Raw genomic sequence first — 25,134 nt, forward strand, 5'->3', positions numbered from 1 at the left:
AGCACATCCATTACAGTACACACCATTCTAATATGGTATGACTGCATCTGATTTGCGTTTCATGTTCGATTTAATTTTACTACGTATTGAATTATCGTATGATCACATTCTCTTTTCGTGTTTTATTTCTTTCTGTGCTGAATTATATATCATATGTAATGCAATGAACAATCAGTAAGAGCAGATATTACTAATTACAGTATTAATGGAATTACAGGTAACAAAATATCGTTTGTTCCGTAACCGAAATACAAACCACGCTATTTACAAAGGGTTATTACTTTTAGCGTAGCTGAAATGGCGAGCCATTAGAATTTAACGAGGGTGTATTACCCCCGCGCTAGTTAGCGGGGGGGTAGGGGAGTGGTAGCTAGCTACCCCTCCTCCCCCTCACACACAGGTGAATACCCACTTTTTCACTTTTGGCTCGGACTGTGACAGACGTCTCTCTGTCTTGGTCCTCGCTTGGCAGCCATTGTCTGTTTTGTCTTTACTTATTCGCTTACTTTTCTTTTACTCAATATATATGTAAACATGTTTTCATGTTTGTATATATATTTGAGTATAGAAATAAGTAAGTTTCCTTTTCAGATGTGTGTGTAGTGTACGATATCTACGTGGAGGCCTCGGCAGTTAGGCCACCACGGCCTAATTTTATGGGTTGCGATCGAGTTTGACTTCGGTCTTTCTCTCTCTCTCTCTCTTGAGGTCGTTCACCCTTTTACTATGTTTTACTACTCCCTTGTAGCTTCCTTCCCGTGTGGGTGGGGTTGCTACGCCGTACATTTTGTCTCAATTAGTTTATGAATCTAATTGTAGTTGTTAATTTTTCAGCTTGTAGAACGATTCCTTTCGGGGTTTTCGTTTTTTTTTTTTTCTTTAGTGTTCATTCATTTTTAAATTACATAATTACATAGTTACATAATTATAATTGTTATAATTCTGTTTTGGTTACAGCTCTCCTTCCGCGAGTGTAAGTGGTTGTGAGGGCACGTGCCTGTTGTGTAATTCTTGTTCCCTTTCCTCGGGATTCCTCTTCGAGCCTTCCCGGGGGAATGAATGTGTACTAATATTATTTGTTTTATTTTTTACAGTTACCGATCTAGTTCGTTTCTGTAATATAGCAACGGTGTGAGCTGTCTGGTTGAGTCCTGGGATTCGGCTGTTGCTGCCTCCCCCCTTGTATTGTCGTCAGGGGCGTGTCTCCTTCTACTGGTAGTACTCCCGTGTCGACGGACAGCTCTCCAGTTCATTTTAGAACAGTCAGGAGGCTTGCCTCCTTGGGCGGATAACTTTCCTTCCGAGGGAAGTTTTTTCCTGTCCAGGCTTGAGCTTTTCCTCTTATGGGGGGTTCTTCTCTTGCCTTTTTTTCGTGCGACTATGCTCTTGGTGCTGAGCGGTCGCACCTGCAGTTTCGCTCAAGGGGCTGGGCAACTGCAAGAGCTCCTCTTCGGAGGATTGCCCCTTTTAGGTCACTGGCTGACCAGTCTCTTCCACGAAGTGTTTCTCTTTCGTTCGCGAGAGAGTACACTCATAGAGACTCCTCTTCGGAGGTTTCTTCTGTTGCTGTTGCTGTTGGCCTCCCTCGCCGTAAGGCCCTCCGTCCGCCTCGTCGTAAGGGCCTCTCATCTCCCTATAAGGGTGCTTGAGGCGCCTTTTTGAATCTCCGTTTGCAGCCTACAACTTCTTTTTCTCGATCTTCCGTCTTGGTGCAGATGGACAGCAGTCTAATCTCGTCTTCCGACGGGCAACGGTCTTCCCGACGGACAACGGTCTTCCCGACGGACAGCGGTCTTCCGACGGACATCAGTCTCCCGGCGGACAACGATCCCTTCGGGGCAAAGGGTTGCCCCCACGGGGGTTCTTCCCTTGCGTGTCAGGGTTTCCCTGCGCGCCCTTCTGTTCGTCAGCGCTCTCCTGTTCGTCAGCGCTTTCAAGATGATCTTCCCTGCGGTTCCTGTTACGTGCCCTGTGCGCCCACGTTCGCCCTCGCGATCTAGAACTTCGGTTCAGGTCGGGGTCAAGGACTCTTCTTTACGCAGGCTTCCACGCGTAGCCTTCTGCTCGTCAGCGATCATCAGCTCGTCAGCGATCATCAGCTCGTCAGCGATCATCAGCTCGCCAGCGATCGTCAGCTCGTCAGCGATCATCAGCTCGCCAGCGATCTCCGGATCGCCCACGTGTGTTACAGCTGGCACGCCAACGTTCTCCAACACTTCTGAAGGAACATGGTTCGCCAGCTACTAGCTCAACTGCGGATGCTGATCGCCATCGCGCGACCCTCAACTGCAGATGCTGATCGCCATCGCGCGACCCTCAACTGCGGATGCTGATCGCCATCGCGCGACCCTCAACTGCGGATGCTGATCGCCATCGCGCGACCCTCAACTGCAGATGCTGATCGCCATCGCGCGACCCTCAACTGCGGATGCTGATCGCCATCGCGTGACCCTCAACTGCGGATGCTGATCGCCATCGCGCGACCCTCAACTGCGGATGCTGATCGCCATCGCGCGACCCTCAACTGCGCGCCATCGCACAACCCTGAACGATTGCCCGCTTACGCATGCTGCTCCTCATCGCACCACCCTGAACGATCGCCCTCCTGCAGATGCTGATCACCATCGCACCCTTTCACGCGATCATTCACCTGCGCATGCTGCTCGCCATCGCACAACCCTGAACGATTGCCCGCTTACGCATGCTGCTCCTCATCGCACAACCCTGAACGATCGCCCTCTTGCGGATGCTGATCACCATCGCACCCTTTCACGCGATCATTCACCTGCGCATGCTGCTTGCCATCGCACAACCCTGAACGATTGCCCGCTTACGCATGCTGCTCCTCATCGCACCACCCTGAACGATCGCCCTCCTGCAGATGCTGATCACCATCGCACCCTTTCACGCGATCATTCACCTACACATGCTGCTCGCCATCGCACAACCCTGCACGATTGCCCGCTTACGCATGCTGCTCCTCATCGCACAACCCTGAACGCTCGCCCTCTTGCGGATGCTGATCACCATCGCACCCTATCACGCGATCATTCACCTACACATGCTGCTCGCCATCGCTTACCGCCAGCGATCTTCTTCACCTACGCGGCAGCACGATCCCTCGCCGTCACGCCCATTCACCCGCGCGATCGCGCGCCCGCGCGATCGCTCGCCCCGCGCGATCGCTCGCCTGCGCGCCCGCGCGATCGCTCGCCTGCGCGCCCGCGCGATCGCTCGCCTGCGCGCCCGCGCGATCGCTCGCCTGCGCGCCCGCGCGACCGCTCGCCTGCGCGCCCGCGCGACCGCTCGCCTGCGCGCCCGCGCGACCACTCGCCTGTGCGCCCGCGCGACCATTCGCCTTTGCGCGACCGTTCGCCCTCGCGCGACCATAGTTCGCGGCGAATTCCACAGCCGGTGGTAGCAGCAGGGACGCCTGCTCCTAGGCGGCACTCGGGATCACCTCCATCCAAGCACAGGTTGGTAGTGCAGGACGAAGACAGGTCAGTACAGCATTCTTCCCACCTTCTTTTCAGGCAGGAACCGTCGTGTCCTCTCCAAAGGATCGCCCGATCCCTTTCACCTTAGCGAGGATTTCGGACTCTGTGTCCTTGGAGCAGCAGACATGGTTTGATCCGCTGGCACGGGCGTTAATGAGGGTTATGAAACCAGCACTCACCGGCCAGGGTAACAAACCAGCGGCTGTCTCTCCTACGCTGAAGAGAAAGAGAGGAGTGGACTTCGTGGTGACTTCCCCCAGGGCGAAGTTGGTTCCCAAGAGGTCGGTCTCGAGGGTCCCCACTCCTGCACGAGTACTCTCTCCTTCTCCCGCCCTGGAAGGATTTTTGGCGGGGGGGCTTTCCGTTGAAGATTTCTCCATCGGACAAGGGGTGACTGCTTACCTCTTCCTCTGGGAGCTTACCAGGTTCTTTCCCTCCTCGGTTACGGCCCGAGGTTTGGTTCAAGGAAGCTACAGGAAGATCAAGGGTACTTTCCTCCTCTCGAGCTCAGGCACCTTGGCCTTTCGTCGTTAAGTATCTACTTGCGGACAAGCTCGATGTTGTACCATCTGGACGCACTGACTGAAGGCTTCCTTCGGGTGTCTCATCTGTGGAGGTCAACGACCTCAGACACCCTTCCATCCTTGAGAAGAGTTTTGTCTTTGCCCAAGGACAGAGTCTTAAACATCTGCTGTGCGGAGTAAATCGACTTCCGGTTTCACTCCTCCAAGGCGCTTTCTTCCAGACTCTGCAGGGCTCCAGCTCCCTTTTCTTTCAACCACGTCGGCCTAAGTTATCGGCTACGACAACTGGGACAAGGTGTCCAATTGCAGTTTCCTCCTGTCAGGAACAGATGGCACGGGAGACTTCCCCGGGGGAGGGCATAGTCCTAAAAGGAGTTCACGAACTCTAGGATTGCAGGTTTTTTCGCTGGGAGGATGCTTAAGGTTACTCATCCGAATGACAGCTTCCCGATGCCCATTCCCGCACAATCTCTGTGAGTAGCCAAGGATATCGCGCCTGCCGTCTCTGTCAGCGAATTCAGTGTCTCTGAACCTCTATGCCATAGCATCAGCAGAGTTGCCCGGTTGGGCAGAATGATCCATACCTTAGGCGAAGGTCTTCCTTAGGATCATCGACGGCTTCACCCCCGGCCCCCTCAGTCGATCCTTTCTTGTAAGGAAGGATCTGAGAGGGGATGTCCATAGTCGACCTCTCAGCCCTGATCAAGTTTGTCGAACAAACTTCGGCCAGCGTAGACCAGCAGAATCGATCAGACTGGTAACGAGGCGACAGGACTCCTTTAACCCTGGATCGGAAGGACGGGCACTTTCAGTTTCCATTCCATCCATCTTCCAGGGTGCTCGTCGAATTCAGCCTAAACTGCAAGTATTCCTGCTTATGATGCAGTGTGGCTATCCCGCCGTGGCATAGCAGGTGTGTTTCCCCAGAGAACTCTCCCTGCCTTCCTTTTGGCCGCTCAGGTGCAGACTTTCGCCTCCTCTGCTGTTTGGAGGGCTGGTCAACTCCGGTAGGCTCGGGTTTCGACCTTCTTCAGCGCCGGGAAAAGCTTCCGAATGCTGACCATGAGTGTGGGCTCATGGTATTTTGCTTGGAGCCTTCTCTTCCTCTGCCTCAACATCTGGAGTATCTGGCCATGATATTGAGTCAACCGCCTTACCACGTTGGAAACCCCGCTTCTCGTCCGTCCAGCGAGGTTAAGCAACGTCGGTACTTGGATGGGTGACCACCTGGGGACGCCAGATTCTGTTACCACATCCTCCGAGCCTTCCTTTCGGTTGACTGTGGCAAGACTGAGGAGAGTCGCAGTACCTGTTCTCAGTCAAGCAGAGTTTTCAGCCCTACCTTGGAACGTTTCCTAGTTCTTCTTTCCTCATTGACCCGTTTATAGTCCGAACGGTCGCCTCAGGATAAGTTCCATGTGGGGCGATCCAAGTTCCGGTGGCTTCAGGCAATGTTTAACCGGACTCCCTGGCCCTATGGGACCAGCGGAACTATTAAACCTGCAATGGGTGTTGACCTATGGAGCCTCTTGATGGTAGTGGATATTCTCGTCCTTTCCCCACATTCTTGATGCGGTTCTCGGACTCGTCAAAGGAAAGGGGGGGGGGGGCATGTTCCGGTCCAGGCCTATGGTCAAGACCTGAAGGATACCTCTCCATCATTCAGGCAGGCTTAAGGGCCTTAGTCTGGCCCCTCTTCAGATCCTACCGCTCCTGCCAAGTCGCCCCGTTGCGTGTCGACTTCATGCTAACCAGCAGGGGACGCATTTTCACACCTTCACATCTTGCAGTAGAGATACCGGGATGATTGAGATTCTCTCAATTCCACCATCGGCTCTCTCATTCCAGGCAGGGGAATGTTTCTCTCAGACTATCCGAGCAGAGCCTCATAGAGAGAGTGTACCTAAGGGTCTTTGACCTTGGGTAACCAGCAAGTGCTGGTCTGGGGGACCTGATCGCGACAGCTTGGAACCTCAAGCTTCCGCTAGTTTTCCCCCCAGTCTCAGACCCCGAGACTCTGGCAAGATGCATTCCGGTGATGGTGGGACAACTTCGACGCCTGCGTCTTCCCTCCTTTTTGTCTGCGGACAATGGGTCTCAACAAAACCAGGTTGTCTGTCAACCTTTCAATGGGAGAGCTCCACTGGGACTATGCGCAGAACGGTTTCTGGACCCTCTGCTTCCCCTGACGGAACTCCCGGGAGAGCTTCTCCCACGGCGCAGACTACTCAAGCAACCACACTGCGACATCTCTCCCGAACCGGGGCGTCGCTTCGGCTTCATGCCTGGAGACACTACGCTTCCTCCTCTAGAAGAGACAACCCGCTACAGTCGCGGTACGGAGGTCGCGTCATCTGCGATAGTCATCCACAGGGGTCTCCCAGGCAAAGTGAAGAGTCTAAGGTGGTTGGTGCCGTGGGAGATATACCTCTTCCCGTGAGGCCTCTTCTCCAGCAATAACGGTCTTATTGCCTTTCGGCGGGAGGAAACTCCTTTCCGCTCTTGGCAATGAAGCCTGTCGCTCAGCCTTTCCCTGACCTTCAGGCTTAAAGGAATAACTTTTTCCTGCCCGCTGGATCTATCCTCGCTCATGCGAAGCTACGATCGTCCCTGCCCTAGTCGGAGGAAGACCTCCGACTTGGAGCATGGCTCGGACTTTTAGTCCTTTAAGAGATCTTCTCAAGACCCTTTTACGACAGGCCTCGGATTGTATTCCGCCTTGGGTCTTCTGCTCACTCTGGCCACGGCCAGTGTGTAAGCAATCTTCTTGGTCTCTTACTACTCCCCCCCTTTCTAAGGAAGAGGAGAAGGCAACATTCAGGCTCGCTCCTGAGTTGTTGGCTAGACTCAGAATCTGAGGGTCCCGACCCTTCGGTCCGATTCATTCAAGATTTTGAGTCTCCATTCTGTGTCTGATGTCCCAAGACCTTCTCTTTCTTGCCAGTACAGGAATCGAGAGGTTAGCGCTGGGAACAGCTGCAGTTTGGCCTCAGTTGCAGCCGATTTGGGAACACAAGGAGGACATGGGGGGAGAGTCACCAGTATACCTCTTCAGCCCGGACTCAAGGACATTCATCTCGACCTGTCTTCAGACCCTCCCCCGTCACGTCGCCCTACAGCACGATGTTGGATACATCGCAACGTCCCTCGCCTTCGAGTAATACTACTCTGTGACGCAGGTGCTACAAGCTGGAGTCTGGAAGCGTCTGATGACCTTCGCAGCCCGCTTCCTGCAGGGCGTGACCCACAGGAGTCTCGATACGTTTTCTATCGCTCTGTGGTGGCTACACAACAGCTGGTCTAACCTCAGGCTCCTTTTTGGACAGGTAGCAGAAGGTTGAGGGCATTGTTATCAGGTTTTAGTCTGCATGAACGAAAGAAGTATGTCTGGCCCTTACTTCTTTCTTCATCATCCCCTCTACGGGGAAGCAGCATCCTGGTCTCTGCATAGCTGACCTCGAACCTCTGCAGGTAAACCATGCTTCCTTGTGTTCCGAGTATTGAGTCAATACTGTCGCGTCCCCCATACCCTGACGAGGTGGTATTGGGAACGTCCTAACCCAGAGTTCCTTCTGGAACTCCAGGTCAACTGCCTAGGACGGGTCACACTTCTTCCTTCACACACAAGCTTACGTAGGCCACATGGTTCCTTGCGGTGCAAGGAACTTGTGAGGTGCAGGGACTCCTTTTCTCGAGTGCGACTCACTCGGATTCTGAGTCCCCGGGTAAAGCCAAAGCCAGTATGGCTGGGGACTTTCCACCCTTCCTAAGGGATAAGTCACCCTTTGTAAATAGCGTGGTTTGTATTTCGGTTACGGAACAAATGACAAATTCGAAGATAATTTGTATTTTTCCTAACCATACAAACCTTAGCTATTTACACATATTTGCCCGCCAGCCCTGTCCCCCAAGACAAGTCCTACCTCTAAGTGAAAGTGAGTATTCACCTGTGTGTGAGGGGGAGGAGGGGTAGCTAGCTACCACTCCCCTACCCCCCCGCTAACTAGCGCGGGGGTAATACACCCTCGTTAAATTCTAATGGCTCGCCATTTCAGCTACGCTAAAAGTAATAACCCTTTGTAAATAGCTAAGGTTTGTATGGTTAGGAAAAATACAAATTATCTTCGAATTTGTCATATTTGGTTATCTGCAGATTTCGCGGTATTTTCGAATTTTCCGGAAAATCCGCGATATGTATATATATATGGGTTATGGGAAAACCCCGCGAAGTGGTGAATCCGCGATTGTCGAACCGCGAAGTAGCGAGGGTTCACTGTATACACATACATTCATATAGTTGAATCTCGTAATAGCAGGTCATGGATACAACCAACCAGTCATGTCCAAAATATTGATTTCTATTTACTGTACTTTTATTTGAATATTTGCGTATATTTACACAGTTATATAAAAATTTAGTAATGTATACAATTTTTTATGATTTTGTTGAATTTTAATTGTTGGGAAAGAGGTCGTACATTAGTTCCAAGATTGACTGCTAATGTTTTCCAATGCTCTTTTGAGTTTTGTTTTGATTCGGTCTCTACTTGCAGTGATCTTTGTTTTCTTGAGTTTTATGTAGTTTATATTCCGTAATTGTATCATCAAAGGGTGAATAATGAAAGTATGTTTATCTCTGCATTAGTGCTAAATTGAAAATTATAAAGAAGTTTGAGTATGGTGCTTCCGTGAACGGTGTTTGCGCCGTATGTAGTTTTTAAAAAGAAACTGTTAGTGACATACATAAGAGTAAGGAAACGCTCAAAGCCTTTTCTGCTCATTTTGATGCTACCTCGGGGAAAGATGAATGTATTTACAAATATTTATACATATACACATTCATTTACAAATGTAGTTTTTATGTTTAGTGTGATTTTGCTTGATGCTTCTGGAATCATATTTTCAATATAATGGACAATTGACCATAACAGATAGCCCTCCCTTCTATTAGTCGGTCATTTTGAGGTTCAACTGTGTATATTATATATACTATATATATATATATATATATATATATATATATATATAATATATATATATATATATATATATATATATATATATATATATATATATATATATATATATATATATATATATATATATATATATATATGCATATATATATATATATATATATATATATATATATATATATATATATATATATATATATATATATATATACAGTATATGCATATATATATATATATATATATATATATATATATATACATATATATATATATATATATATATATATATATATATATATATATATATATATATATATATATTTATTTATTTATATATAATAGAACACACACACACTCTCACTTCATATGTTAATGGATAAATTTGGCAATGACAATTGTATTTTGTTCTATGAAATCTCGCCCTGTAAAATTTCATAGCTTAATGCTAAATAAGATATGAATATAGATAGGTAGATATAACATTTTAGCTGTTGTATACTCTCTTGTTTTATTAAGTTTTGAATAAATATAACTTCTAATTCTTACTTGGGAGACTTTCCTTTTGCCTAACTCTAACGGAAATCTGTGATGTGACCCACATCTTCCTTTGCCATCAAAAGAGAAGCATGGTGCTTTTACCTCTCTAAGTACTTTAACCCTCATTACTCTTATTATCTTGCCTGTACCAGGTTCCCCCTCCTTTCAATCAAATTAATTAAACCAGAGCAGTCATTACTGTAGCTGTAAGGGTCATTCCTCTTTGCAGATTCTGCTTTGCATTTCTGCAAACTAAATCCAAATTTGATTACATTATGCTTTCTATAAAAATATCATGATGTACATGCATCAGGCAGTAGCATCCTTGGCTCTACCCTGTACGCACCCTTTTCCTCCGGATGATGGCGTTGACCCAAGTACAGTATCTCAATATAGAATTCCTTTTTATGTCAGATTAAGGTTCCTGGTACTGGCTAGTGTTCCTCAAAGATCCTGGCTTACCTGTGCCAGTGTAGAGTTCTTGTACCAATGATGATCATCTTTGATCATAGTCAGATGACCCTAGCCTTACCCAAAAAGTCATCTGATAAAAATTATCCTACTATAGATCAATTCCGTTATTATTTAATATTATTTCTCTTTAGGTATATTTTAGGATGTTATTTCGATATATCTAACAGCTTATCTATGATGCTGTTCGGCTGTTCAAGTGACATAACAGGAGAACATGTAGTGACTAACAGCATGAGTTCAGATCTCCCAGTTTCATTTGTTCAAATGTGTGTGCAGCTTTTCATAAATGAAGGTCATATGTAGTCAGTCAAACGTTCCCACTTATTTTTGTTGGTAAATTAACGTTAAAATTACAGATTCAATTGTAACATTTCAAGTTATTTTGAATCGTTTAATTTATTATAACCAAAGAAAAATATATAATCATAAGAGAATCTAGAATACAGTACTTTTATAGAATTTTGTAAGGACATACGAGTTTTAAGGTATTATGGTGGTCATAAACTTCTAGTAAGCAATCAGTGTTACCAGTGTTACAAAGGAAATACCTTTAGTAATTTGAAGACAAAAAAACTTATTATAATACAGTATTTAGATAGATTGGCTCCTTATGAGTAGGTACCTGCTCAGAGTTTATAGGACATATGATACAGGCCTTTGATAAACTAACATGTATCACTAATATACATATATATATATATATATATATATATATATATATATATATATATATATATATATATATATATATATATATATATATATATATAAATTTTTGTGGTTTTTGTGTATGAATTTTCCACCTTATACCTCATTCCCCCTTTGAAGGTTAGGACCAGAAGGTTTAAGACATTTAGTTTCTCTGTAACTCTTTATTGGTGATGTTGTCCATTGTTTTTACCACAGCTGATGACGGTAACCATTTACTACTGAGTGAGTGTGATGGGTAGGCTAATTTGTATTCATATGTTTACTAAATGTGATCCAAACTCTGTAACACTTGTCACATGCTCGCATTGTGTGATGATATGTATATATGTATATACATATGAAATATATATATATATATATATATATATATATATATATATATATATATATATATATATATATATATATATATATATATATATATATATATATATATGTGTGTGTGTGTGTGTGATGATATGTATATATGTATATAAATATGAAATATACAGTATATGTATATGTATATATATATATATATATATATATATATATATATATATATATATATATATATATATATATATATAGATAGATACTAAAGGTATTTTTAATATTTCATCTACATTATTATTTTGTGTTTACTCAGCTATTCTCAAAAATTGAGTTCTAAGGATAAATCCTGTGTGTACTCAAGTGTGAAGTATAGGATAAATTTGGTTAGAAATTATATGTAATTGCTGTATCCTTTGCAATATTTTGAAAGCATGTATTTTAAGTTTGTAAGTTAAGGCCATACAATAGGGTCTTTGCTACCCATCCGATTTTGATGCTCGTCATAAGACCAGACTTCCGAAGGTTCTTATAAACCTAAAGATTATTTTGGTATTAAGAATATTTTTCAATTATATATTTTGATCAAAATTACTTTCCACATCCAGGCTGACATTTAGTGTTTTGAGTGTGTTTTTGCATGTGTGTTTGGGTTGTTTTGGGGAGCTTTTTGTGAAGGATATCTTTAATGAAATAAAAAAAAAATCAGAACGAGTTGTATTTTATTTTTTTTTGTGATGTACAGTATACTGTATGTTTTATTTTCAGCTTAGATGACCTTGGTTATTTAGTTTCAGTTACACTACTTGATAAGATCAAATGAAATTGCCTTGACTTTCCCTTAAAATTATCTCATATATGCACCAGTAGGCTTTAAGTACTCTTTTCACTCACTCACCCCTGATATTTGGGTTAAATATTTGCAGCTTTAGATACACAAATCATTAGAATTTAGCTTTAAAGGGAATTTTTGAAATTGCTCCTGGACTTGAAGAATCGGTTAAACTTAAGGCTTTAATCTTAGGAAGAATTAGTATTAATTTGTTCTTGCCTACCAATATTTTAAGTAATGTAGAGCACTGTACAATGAAAAGGAAGGAAGCTAATATTGTGTTATTTTCTATATTCAGGGTATGTGAATTACAGTGTTCATATAACAGTATAGTAACCAATTTATATCAATTGACTTTTCAGTGTATGTTGTTGTATGTACATAATTGTATACTTCTATCGTTTTGTACATTTGAGTAGTGAATTCATTATTTTACCCTAGGTGCAAGCTCCTAATGTATGGTAGTACCTTGTAAAATTTGTTTTCACTAGTGCTTACGAATTAATGTACAGTGCTTTATAGAATGAAATATTACATATTTTGTGCGGTCATACGTAAATGTGATTTTAGATTTCTTGAGAAATTTAATTGATCTCGCGTTTGAGTAATTTCTTTTATATTCAGACTGGGTTTGTGGAAACACTGACTCCTCAATTTACTCCCGGAGCCCCATCCAGCGCTATGCAGACCTTGGAAGAAAGAGCACAGCTTATTCAGAATCAACAAGAAATGGAGAACCTTCGAGCAGAGATCAGGGATTTGAATGAAAAATTAGAGACTTTGAGAGGTTAGGAACAAGAATTCTTTCAAATAAGATAAACATTTTATTGCTTTTTATTTAATGAAAAATTTAAAGTTTGATTTGATGTTACTTTTATTATTTGAATTAGTAATTAGGGTGAAGATTTTCTGTTTATACATACATACATACATATACCAAGGCACTTCCCCCAATTTTGGGGGGTAGCCGACAATAACAAATGAAACAAAACAAAAAAGGGGACCTTTACTCTCTACGTTCCTCCAGCCTAACAAGGGACTCAACCGAGTTCGGCTGGTACTGCTAGGGTGCCACAGCCCACCCTCCCACATTATCCACCACAGATGAAGCTTCATAATGCTGAATCCCCTACTGCTGCTACCTCCGTGGTCATCTAAGGCATCGGAGGCAGCAGCAGGGCCTACCAGAACTGTGTCACAATCGCTCGCCATTCATTCCTATTTCTAGTACGCTCTCTTGCCTCTCGCATCCTATTACCCAGAGCTTTCTTCACTCCATCCATCCACCCAAACCTTGGCCTTCCTCTTGTACTTCTCCCATCAACTCTTGCATTCATCACCTTCTTTAGCAGACAGCCATTTTCCATTCTCTCAACATGGCCAAACCACCTCAACACATTCATATCCACTCTAGATGCTAACTCATTTCTTACACCCGTTCTCACTCTCACCACTTCGTTCCTAACCCTATCTACTCGAGATACACCAGCCATACTCCTTAGACACTTCATCTCAAACACATTCAATTTCTGTCTCTCCGTCACTTTCATTCCCCACAACTCCGATCCATACATCACAGTTGGTACAATCACTTTCTCATATAGAACTCTTTTTACATTCATGCCTAACCCACTATTTTTTACTACTCCCTTAACTGCCCCCAACACTTTGCAACCTTCATTCACTCTCTGACGTACATCTGCTTCCACTCCACCATTTGCCGCAACAACAGACCCCAAGTACTTAAACTGATCCACTTCCTCAAGTAACTCTCCATTCAACATGACATTCAACCTTGCACCACCTTCCCTTCTCGTACATCTCATAACCTTACTCTTACCCACATTAACTCTCAACTTCCTTCTCTCACACACTCTTCCAAATTCTGTCACTAATCGGCCAAGCTTCTCTTCTGTGTCTGCAACCAGTACAGTATCATCCGCAAACAACAACTGATTTACCTCCCATTCATGGTCATTCTCGTCTACCAGTTTTAATCCTCGCCCAAGCACTCGAGCATTCACCTCTCTCACCACTCCATCAACATACAAGTTAAACAACCACGGCGACATCACACATCCATGTCTCAGCCCCATTCTCACCGGAAACCAATCACTCACTTCATTTCCTATCCTAACACATGCTTTACTACCTTTGTAGAAACTTTTCACTGCTTGCAACAACCTTCCACCAACTCCATATAACATCATCACATTCCACATTGCTTCCCCATCAACTCTATCATACTCTTTCTCCAGATCCATAAACGCAACCTACACCTCCTTACCTTTTGCTAAATATTTCTCGCATATCTGCCTTACTGTAAAAATCTGATTCATACAACCCCTACCTCTTCTAAAACAACCCTGTATTTCTAAGATTGCATTCTCTGTTTTATCCTTGATCCTATTAATCATTACTCTACCATACACTTTTCCAACTACAGTACGCTTAGCAAACTAATACCTCTTGAATTACAACACTCATGCACATCTCCCTTACCCTTATATAGTGGTACAATACATGCACAAATCCAATCTACTGGTACCATTGACAACACGAAACACATATTAAACAATCTCACCAACCATTCAAGTACAGTCACACCCCCTTCCTTCAAGATCTCAGCTCTCACGCCATCCATACCAGACGCTTTTCCTACTCTCGTTTCATCTAGTGCTCTCCTCACTTCATCTATTGTAATCTCTCTCTCATTCTCATCTCCCATCACTGCATCTCAGCTCTCACGCCATCCATACCAGACGCTTTTCCTACTCTCGTTTCATCTAGTGCTCTTCTCACTTCATCTATTGTAATCTCTCTCTCATTCTCATCTCCCATCACTGGCACCTCAACACCTGCAACAGCAATTATATCTGCCTCCCTATTATCCTCATCATTCAGTAAACTTTCAAAATATTCCACCTATCTTTTCCTTGCCTCCTCTCCTTTTAACAACCTCCCATTTCCATCTTTCACTGTCTCTTCAATTCTTGAGCCAGCCCTCCTTACTCTCTTCACTTCTTTCCAAAACTTCTTATTCTCTTCATATGAATGACCCAATCCCTGACCCCACCTCCGGTCAGCTGCCCTCTTTGCCTCACGTACCTTGCGCTTTACTTCTACATTTTTCTCTTTATATTTTTCATACTTCTCTACACCATTACTCTGCAGCCATTCTTCAAAAGCCCTCTTTTTCTCTTCTACTTTTACCTTCACTCCTTCATTCCACCATTCACTGCCCTTCCTAATGCTGCCTCCAACAACCTTCTTGCCACACACATCACTTGCAATCCCAACAAAATTTTCTTTTACTAACTTCCACTCCTCCTCTAAATTGCCAGTTTCTCTTACTTTCACTTCGTCATATGTCATTTTCAACCTTTCCTGATATTTACTTTTTACCCCCGGTTTTATTAGCTCTTCAACCTTCACTACCTCCCTTTTACATTCACCTACTCTATTCCCCCACTCTTTTGCTAAAACTAATTTTCCTTCCACCAAAAAATGATCAGACATACCGTTAGCCATACCCCTAAACACGTGCACGTCTTTCAATCTTCCAAACATACTTTTAATTATCAACACATAATCCATTAATGCCCTTTCTACTACTCTTCCATTTGCCACTCTTACCCGTGTATACTAATTTTTATCATTCTTTTTGAAACAGCTATTACTTATCACCATCTCTTGCTCAACACACATATCCACCAGGCTCTCACCACTCTCATTTTCTGTTTATGGTCTGTAATTTTTGTTACATAAATGAACTGACTTGAGTAATTACTGTACATTAATGCCATCGTTGTTACTACGATTCCTTGCCTTTTCTGACTCTTGGAGATCATAAAAGTGAAATCTTCATCAGATTTGTTCCTTTCCGTATCAAATTGGTAACTTTCATATTGTGGTCAGTGCCTGTCACCTATCCACATTGTGATTTTCACTTTCTGTTTACAGTATTTTCAAGTTAATTTTTCATAAAAAAAAGATTTCATAATTTGCCGGCTGTATAATTCCATGGAGTCCTTTATCTTTTAAGAGCCATTCTCCTTCTGTGCCCTTCTTTATAGGTCTCACCCAAATTATTCCATGGATTTTTATCCTCATTCCCTTAGTAGTGGAAAAACAAACCTAGAATTGTTTTCACATTCTTTCTCCTGGACTTTCTTTTGGAAAAGACTACAATACAGTACTTGAAAAGGTTTTTCTAAAGATGAACAACAAATGTTTTTTAACATTAGCACGCTACTCATTATGGAGCTCTCTCTCTCTCTCTCTCTCTCTCTCTCTCTCTCTCTCTCTCTCTCTCTCTCTCTCTCTCTCTCTCTCTCTCTCTCTCTCTCTCTCTCTCTCCTATTAAATTAAAAATGTGAAATTTTTTTCTTTTGTATACATTTTATCAGTAACAAAGTTGAAAATTTTATCACAAATGTTTAAGATTTGATGGGGATAAAATAAAGGGAAGTGAAGATACAGTGCTCTTTTTGGTACTAACATAAATTACTTTTTTGTTCTACTGAATGCATGATATAGAATATTATGAAAATCTCATTTTTTTTTCAGTTAAACGGCAGGCAGATAAGGATAAGCTCAAAGAAGGAGAGAAAATGAAACTGCAAATTGAACAGCTAATAGAAAATAAGACACGCCTTATGGAAAATCAGGTAAGTTGAAAGCTATGTCATGTTTTCTTACCAGTATTTCCATGACAGTGCAATTAGACCACACTATTTGTGGGTTTGCTATTTGCAGGGAGAGCCTAGCCTTCCATTAAGTCATATTGATGGATATTTATTCATAGTTGCATAGCACCAAATACAGAAAAGGTCTTGATAGAAAAGCCAAAAGGCCATTATAGTAATATAAAAATGCTTAAAATTTCTCCAAAATAACTATCAGTTTTAACTTACTCTCGCCTCTTATGTAACTGAGTATGCTGTACTGTATATAGTCTAATATAGCTCAAGGATTTTATGTCTTTTCAGTTCAGGTGCATTCACACTTAAACTGAGAAAATAAAAAAATGTATTCAGATATATAACACTTTAAGAGGGAATAGTTATCTGAAAAATGGGACCATTGTACTGAAAGGAAGATTCATGAAACAAATATGAAGATGAATGTTTGAAAGAAAATATTAGGCCTCCTGATCCTTGATTTTCTCATCCTTGTCAGTTTTATAAAAATGTGTGCCCGATATTAATTTGTGTATGGTATCTGTAAACCCTGTTATGATTCAGCAGTACAGTATTTAGATTGTAAGCTTTTGATGTCTTAAGCAGTTTTAGGAACATCACTAAGTTTACATTTGTTCCGTCACTCAATACAAATCCTTCGCTCTTTATAGGAGATCTACTTTTGGCGAAGCTGAAAGATGAGCCATTAAGATTTTAGCGAGGGATAACTACCCCAACTGCTAGTTAGCAGGTGGGATGGGGAGTTGCCCGCTACATCGCTCACTCATACACCTGGGCTGAGCACCCACTTTACTTTTTGGCTAGGTAATGTGTGGCTAACATCGAGGACTATGCTTATCTCCCTGGGGCGGTGGGAGAGCTCTCGCTATTCTGAACCTCCGGGCTCTGGTTACACTGAGTCTCCTGGCTCTAGTTACGCTTAGCCTCTGGATGCTCGTGACCCTAGGCCTTCGGGTCCTTGTTACACAGAGCCCTCAGGCTCTCGTGACCGTGAGCCTTCGGGCTCTCTCAATGCTCTCATGACCCTCGTTACTCTGGCCTTTTGGGACCTCATAAACTGGAGCCCTTGGGCTTTTGTTGCGACCCTGGACCTTCAAGTCCACGTTACACAGAACCCTCGGGTTCTCGTGACCCAGAACCTTAGGGTTCTTGTCGCGTTGAGCATCCAGGCTCTCGTGACCCTGAGCCTTCGGGCTCACGTTACGATTTTCCTCTGGGTTTTTGTAACCCAGAATCTCCAGGTTCTCGTCGCGCTGAACCTCGCGGTTCTTGTGACCTCGAGTCTTCAGGCTCTCTTTGCGCTGAAACTCACAGTTCTTGTGACCTCTAGCCTTCGGGCTCTCTTCGCGCTGAACCTCACGGTTCATGTGACCTCAAGCCTGTGGGCTGTCTTCGGGCTCTCTTCGCGCTGAGTCTTCGGGCTCTCTTCACGCTGAGTCTTCGGGCTCTCATCGCTTTGAGCCTTCGGGCTCTCATCGCTTTGAGCCTTCGAGCTCTTGTGACTTTGATCCCCCGGACTCTCGTCGCGTTGATCCTTCGGGCTCTCGTGACTTCGGCCCTTCAGATCCTCGTCATGCTAAACCTTGGGGTTCTCGTGACCTAGACCCTTTGGGCTCGCGTCTCGCTGAGCTTCCGCCTCTTACTATGACAATCCCCTGAGATCTCGTAACTGGACCACTGCTGTCACAGCAAGCATGACCTGCTTTGTCACAACCCAACTGGTCTCTGCAGCAGACAAGCTGGTCTTACCGACTTCACTTCACTCGTCTCTAGGTAAGATACCATCACCTTTCCAGGTGACAAGAGATCGTATTCCCGCACAGGGAAATCGTGTCTCTAGGCGAGATGATCACCAGCGTCGCCAGCCGCGTGACCGACAATCTCCTTTTAGGCGCTCTCTAGCCAAGCACCAGTGACTCTTCCCCAGGGGTCGCAAAACTCCCCCTCAGCACTCAACTGGCTCTCGTCACCTCGCTGCTCGCCTTCTCGTCAATTGCCCTTGCATCGATTCCCAAGACTGACTGCTCCGATTCCCCTAAGGATTGTTATGCACTAGATGGGGTTCAGGGCAATAGACTCAGGGAGGCACCAAAGCAGTCTGCAGCTTCGAGGGATCAACACCTGTCGGTTAGACCGGTGCCACTCCTATCTCAAAGGCTTCTAAGCAACCTTCTTCTCAGGTAACTAGACCCAAGGCTCCTGACTGCCCAAAGGATCCACCTCCCTGTTCATCGAGAGGTAGGGACATCCCATGACTAAGCGCATTATTTAACATAGTGCGGGAGACTATTTCGCTGGTCGTACCCAGTTCTCAATCCTTGGGTGGCACGGCTAGGATCCCCTCTGTTGGCTGCTCTCATTCCTGGTGCCTTCCCTCTTGCAAATCCAAGGAGGAGTTCTGAAGGTTCTGCCTTGGTGGGATCTTCACATAAGGAGAGACACCTCTCCCCTCAGACCAGGAAGCGGGGGGATACAGGCACTGAAGTTCCTGGGAGCCCCTTGTAGTTTTGGGTTCCATCAGTAAAACTAAAGGGGAAAAGGAAAAAGATCAGATCATCTCCATCTCTTCGATAGAGGTGGTCCCACTGGAGTCTTGTCTTCCATCGCAGCATGACCTCATTGCTCCTTATAGAAAGTACCAACATCCTCTCGGGAACGAAAGGGCCGTAAGGCATTCTCTGGTGGAGGAATTCCTGCCCCAGCGCAGGGAGCCGAAGGACCTCTTTACCTTCTTGAAGTCCTCGGCAAGATCTTCCGCGCCTCAGTAAGAGGCCTAGGGAAGTCTCCCCTAGTACGCTAGCTGGAGTTGCCCCGTCAACTGCCTACTTTGATGATTACGTCCCACGCTGAGCTCCTATGAATGAGAGCCTGGAGGTGGATGAGCAATTTGGTCTTGAGGACGAACTTTTGTCCAGAGTCGCTAGCCCTAAGCTCACAGAGGCAGAGCAAAAGGAGTCTGAACATGCCTTCTGGCAGGTCTAATCTGCATTAGATCCATCTTAGGGCTGCCAAACCCATCGACAGCCCCGCAGAATGGGAAAGAGACAAGTCTTGAACCAGGTCAATGGCACTCAAAGACCCCTGAGGGCCACTGCAGCTTTGCCCAGGTCAAAGGGGTTAAAGAGTGCCAGAAAGAAGGCAGTGTTGCAAGCTACAGGCTCTTCTGCCTCCCTCCAAGCAAGCTATTCTTCTAAACTCCTCCTGCCACTTCGTGCAGTAGAGGAGGTATTATGAGATTCTGAATAAGCCTCTTCTGGCCTTGCCTTTCGATCACTATAGAGGCTCTCGCAGGTTATGCCCTTCTAGAAACTAACAAGAATCTCAGTCTCGTACTTGGCCTCAGAGATTATCAACCTGGAGATGGTTGCAAAATATGCCATGGAGGCTACTTCGTGGTTGAACCTCTGGTTGGGATTTGTGAATCATTTAATCAGATCTCATGACTGGTCTTGTGAATCCACAAGGAGGTCAATGGAAACCTTCTGCTTGTCTGGCACCAGGACAATTAAGTTCCTCTCCCATCAGGTTGTTAACCTGTGAGCGAATATCATCCTCAATAGACTGGACTTAATCATTGATAAGTTCCATCGTCAGCTCCCACAGGCCGAGGTCTCTAGGCTGAGACACTCCTCTTTTGAGGGGAGTTGTCTCTCAGAACCGGAAGATGTCGAGCAGATGGCGGAGAGGTGGAGGAAGTCCAACCAGGACTCCCTCCTCCAGAAGGCCTTGTCATCACAGCCATACCAACCTCCGCCACAGAAACAGCCTTCCAGACTGCAGATGTATAGGGTTAGGGGTCTAAAACAGCAGAGCCCTAAAGTGTCTTAAGAAGTCCATTAGAGGCATCCGAAAGGTTCTGAGTCCTATGGAGGTAAAGGGAACAGGGGATCTGGCAGAGGTCAGTCCCATTACGCCAGGCAACAGATCACCACCTTACCCTGAGGATGGTGTTCCTACTCACCTTGGCTTCAGCCAAAGCAGTCAGTGAATTGCATGGTCTATCGTACATCATCCCTCTTTCAAGGGGATGGGGACAGGTAATACTCAACTTCGTCCCTGAGTTTATTAATGAGTCAAAATCCAGGGGTATCAGATCCTAGATTCAGTCGCTTTAGGATTGAGAGTCTTCGTTCTGTAACCGAAGATCCAGACCAACTGATACTTGGCCCAGTAAGGAGTCTGAGTTGTTACCTCAAAAGAACAGCAGCAGCTCGCCCCTCCATTTCAGCACTCTTTGTCAGCACGGGGAAGGTCAAAAGGAGGGTCACGAAGAACACAATCTCATCTTGGATTTGCAAAGTCATTGACCTTGCACTTAATCCTGACCCTCCTCCACAATGTCAACCCAGAGCTCATGACGTTAGGGGCATTGCAACGTCCCTGCCGTTCAAAAAGAACTCTGTGGTGCAGGTACTCCAAGCGGGTGTGTGGAAGTGTCAGACAACCTTCACCGCCCACTACCTGCAAAACGTAACCTACAGGGCATGGAAATGTTTTCCATTGGTCCTGTGATGACTGCACAACAAGTAGTCTAAACACTTCAAGCTCCTTGATGGACAAGTAGCAGAGGGTTAAGGGTTGAAGTCCCCTCGGTTAGTCTGGGGTGAATGAGTAGAATGAATGGCTTCTTTCTTTCCTTCACCTTCTCCCCCTTGGGGAATCAGCATCACAGTACTCAGTACAGGTGACCTCACCTCTCTGCAAGTAAGATTCATTTCCCTTGTTTAACCTCAGCATAGAAATAATACTTGTTGTGTCCCCCAACACCTTTAGTGAGGGGGTGATTGTGTAAAGTCTTAATACTCTCAGATTTCTGTAAATCGAGATCCTATTACTAGACCAGCCACATTGCTAGTGTCACAAACACAGCCTTCACAGCCAGCCAAGTCGTGCAGATCACAATAATTTTAGCGTAGTGCAGGATGCCTACCGCGTACAATCTATATTGTTGGGGAGAGAACCCTGTGTCAAATGCCAAGAGCCAGTTGGCACGGGACTTCCCCCTCCTAAGAGGTAAGTCGTCCCCTATAAATAGCAAAGGGTTTGTATTGAGTAATGGAACAAGTGACAAATTTGGAAGTAATTTGTATTTTTTCTGATACAGTAATACAAACCTGGAGTTATCTATACAAATAGGCCTACCAACCCTATCCCCCTAGAAAGTCCTGCCCAAAAGCAAAGTGGGTGCTCAGCCTAGGTGTTTGAGTGAGCTGGGTAGAGGACTACCCTAGTTATCCCTTGCTAAAATCATTATGGCTCATCTTTGAGCTTCGCCAAAAGTTTATCCCTTATAAATAGCCCCGGGTTTGTATTGTTAGGAAAAATACAAATTACATCCAAATTTGTCATATTTGTTTGATTATGGAGTGCTAAAATTTCTTTAATTTTTGGTTTTAGGCCCAGCTTCAAAATGAAATTAAGAATGCAAAATTAGAAGCCAGGGAGGCCTTGGATGCCAAAGATCGGCACATAGAAGAAACACAAGAATTGTCTGAAAATGTAGAGATGCTTACATTAGATAAGGAGATGGCTGAAGAAAAGGCAGAAACATTACAGTTAGAGCTGGAACAGGCAAGAGAAAAAATAGAAGAGCTAACGTAAGTGATATAAAATTGAATTTTGCCTTTTTATTTTTTGAAATATGAAACTTAACAGCATTTAAGGTGTTATAGAAAATAATCTTCAGTAATTTGGATTTTTTGTAGAAAATAGTGAAATTTTTATGAAATTTGGTAAAATTAGCCTATAGTAAGAAGTAATAAGCAAGCTGTACATCTTGATATTAGTTAATTTTATAAATTACCAACATTTTTCAGGCTTGATTTAGAAATATTGCGTACAGAAATGGGAGGTGGAGGCCCTGCAGGTGATGGAGCAGTTTCATCAGTACAAGTAAAGCAGCTAGAACAGCAGAATTGTCGCCTTCGAGAAACATTAGTAAAGTAAGTACAGTATGCATTTTCTTTGTATTTCAAGACAATTTTTAGACTTCAGCACCATCACTAATTTATAGGCAACAAAGAGTGAATATTGAAAAATTTATGATAATAGGTTATAAGAGTGTATTGAAAAACATGGATTATTGCACAAATTGTGAAAAAAAAAAATATTTTTAAAATATCTGAAAACATGTACTATTCTTAAATAATAATGAAAATTTGAATACAGAAATATTATCTGGTTGTGAAAATGAAGTAATGGCATAGGGAGTTATTATTGAATATGATAAGAAAAAGGACCTTAGTTTATGAGAGATAGAGGTACAATTGTACAAGTTGAGTATTTTTTCAATATAGTAAAACCTCCTTATTTGCGGATTCCCCAACTACTGATATGACTATCCTCTGTTAAACTATTAATACCAATGGTTATAAAAAATATATGGGAAATTTTTTTTATTGCAGTGTTGTTAAATTACAAGAAAATAGACATATATTGCAATTGCACATATAAATTGGTGACTAGATGCTCAATATACTTTTATTTTTTCTATTTAAGAAAAAAATATTAAAAAAAGGATTTTTTTTTCCTTGGAAAATCATCATAACATCACTAAATATTTTTTCATGACAAAACATGCATAGAAAGTAACGAAGGGATAGAGGACATTTGGAGCCTCGGCAATACAAATAGAGTAGAGGAAGGATCTACCGAACCCCAGTAAAACACGTTTACTTTACAATTAAAACAATACTGTACCTCGGAAGTATTAGGAGTAGACAGTAGCTTAGAACAGCCAAGCCATAGAAATATTGAAGATGTCTAGAAACCCCCCCCCCAAAAAAAAGAAAGAAATTAAAATAAATCGCTAAGAATAGAAGATAGAAAACTACAGGTGTTGCAGTGGCACCAACCTCTTGAATATGAAGTGCCGTTTACCTTCTTAGGCTGCGTTTACACCAAGCGAATCGAATCGATTCAATTCATGGAGAATCATCCCAATTCATGATTCGTCATGATTTTCCACGTTAAATTCAATGGAATCGTTTACACCAAGTGAATCGAATCAATTCAAATCGTGGAGATTCATGGCGATTCAGAATCACTGATGCGCGCGGTCCCATTTTTTTATCAGTCAAGGCGAGTCAGCCGAGCAGGAAGCATATATGTATTATGTTTATTCACATTATATTGTCAGTGATTTTATATATTCAATTCAGTTATTTACTCTCTTTTATTTTAAACTTTTTGTCAATCTTCCGTTCCATGCGTTCAGGTCTCTCTCTCTCTCTCTCTCTCTCTCTCTCTCTCTCTCTCTCTCTCTCTCTCTCTCTCTCTCTCTCTCTCTCTCTGGGCATATTTGAGTATGAAAATTGCCGTACGTTGCAGTTTGTATGCCTGCAAGTCATCTAATTTCATACCTTCTTCATTCTTCTTTATCAACGCCTTTCAGCAAGCACTAAGAAGTCATAAAACTTCTCCGGATTATTGACCAAATCTGGGAACAAATGTCCAAAGCTCCCAAATTCAGGTCTTCTGGAATTTATTGGATGCACCCATATATTTGTTGCCTCCACCTCCGTCTACGCTTTCTCAACCACAGCAACAATGCTATTTGTGCAATAGCAAAGACGTCCATACTCCTTGAAGGCTGCCTTGGTACTGAATGATGCGTTAATCAGATTCAGTAGGTTGGAACTATACAGATTCAAAATGACTCGAGTCAAAGGATTCTCCATGATTTGAATTGATTAGATTCGCTTAGTGTAAACGCAGCTTTACTGGGCAAGGCCTCTGGCTTTGTCCTGGCCACAAATCTCTTAGCAGCTTGGTAATGTTTTGGTGGTTGGTTTAGAGGAGGAAGGATGGGACAGCAGTAGTGTTGGAGACACTTCCTTTATTTTTTTGTTTAGAGATTGTCATTTAGCTATTTTCACTTAGTAGCTTGTATTCAAGTATGCTCTCATTTTTTTGCTGTTTATGAAGATTTTGTTTTTGTAATTTATGAATTGTAATTTGTATTGCAAGAGTTGATGGAGAAGTACAAGAGGAAGGCCAAGTTTGGGTGGATGGATGGAGGGAAGAAAGCTCTGGGTGATAGGAGAATAGATGTGAGAGAGGCAAGAGAGCATGCTAGAAATAGGAATGAATGGCGAGAGATTGTGACGCAGTTCCGGTACACCCTGCTGCTTCCTCCGGTCGCCTTGGATGACCGCAGAGGTAGCAGCAGTAGGGGATTCGGCGTTATAAAGCTTCATCTGTGGTGGATAACGGGGGAGGTTGGGCTGTGGCACCCTAGCAGTACCAGCCGAACTCGGTTGAGTCCCTTGTCGGGCTGGGAGGAACCTAGAGAGGGAAGGTCCCCTTTTTTCATTTGTTTTGATGTTGACTAAACCCCAAAATTGGGGAAGTGCCTTGGATATGTATGTATGAATTTTAAATTGTTACAGTAAATGTTTTTGTTACAGGATGCGCGACTTATCAGCACATGATAAGCATGAGTTACAAAGGTTGCAGAAAGACATGGAAGCCAAGAAAGTAGACTTCTCTAGTATTACTAGGGCAAATGAAAAGCTGTCAACCCGAGTTTCAGAGCTAGAGCAAACTATATCGGATCTTCAGGAGCAG

The 25,134-nt window shown here is 43.6% G+C and overlaps 1 protein-coding gene across 1 annotated transcript in view; it reads left to right on the forward strand.

Moving 5' to 3' along the window:
* Window positions 1–12,467: 12,467 nt before the first annotated feature.
* LOC137620642 (dynactin subunit 1-like) overlaps window positions 12,468–25,134 on the forward strand; it is a 46,124-nt gene continuing 33,457 nt past the window's right edge. Inside the window, exons 1-5 of the mRNA XM_068350947.1 lie at window positions 12,468–12,650; window positions 16,433–16,533; window positions 21,964–22,163; window positions 22,383–22,508; window positions 24,975–25,134. Of these exons, the coding sequence (XP_068207048.1) occupies window positions 12,545–12,650; window positions 16,433–16,533; window positions 21,964–22,163; window positions 22,383–22,508; window positions 24,975–25,134 (693 nt within the window). The 5' untranslated portion in view covers window positions 12,468–12,544. The remainder of the gene's footprint in view (window positions 12,651–16,432; window positions 16,534–21,963; window positions 22,164–22,382; window positions 22,509–24,974) is intronic.

Source organism: Palaemon carinicauda, chromosome 27 (genome assembly GCF_036898095.1).
Source record: "Palaemon carinicauda isolate YSFRI2023 chromosome 27, ASM3689809v2, whole genome shotgun sequence".
NCBI lineage: Eukaryota > Metazoa > Arthropoda > Malacostraca > Decapoda > Palaemonidae > Palaemon > Palaemon carinicauda.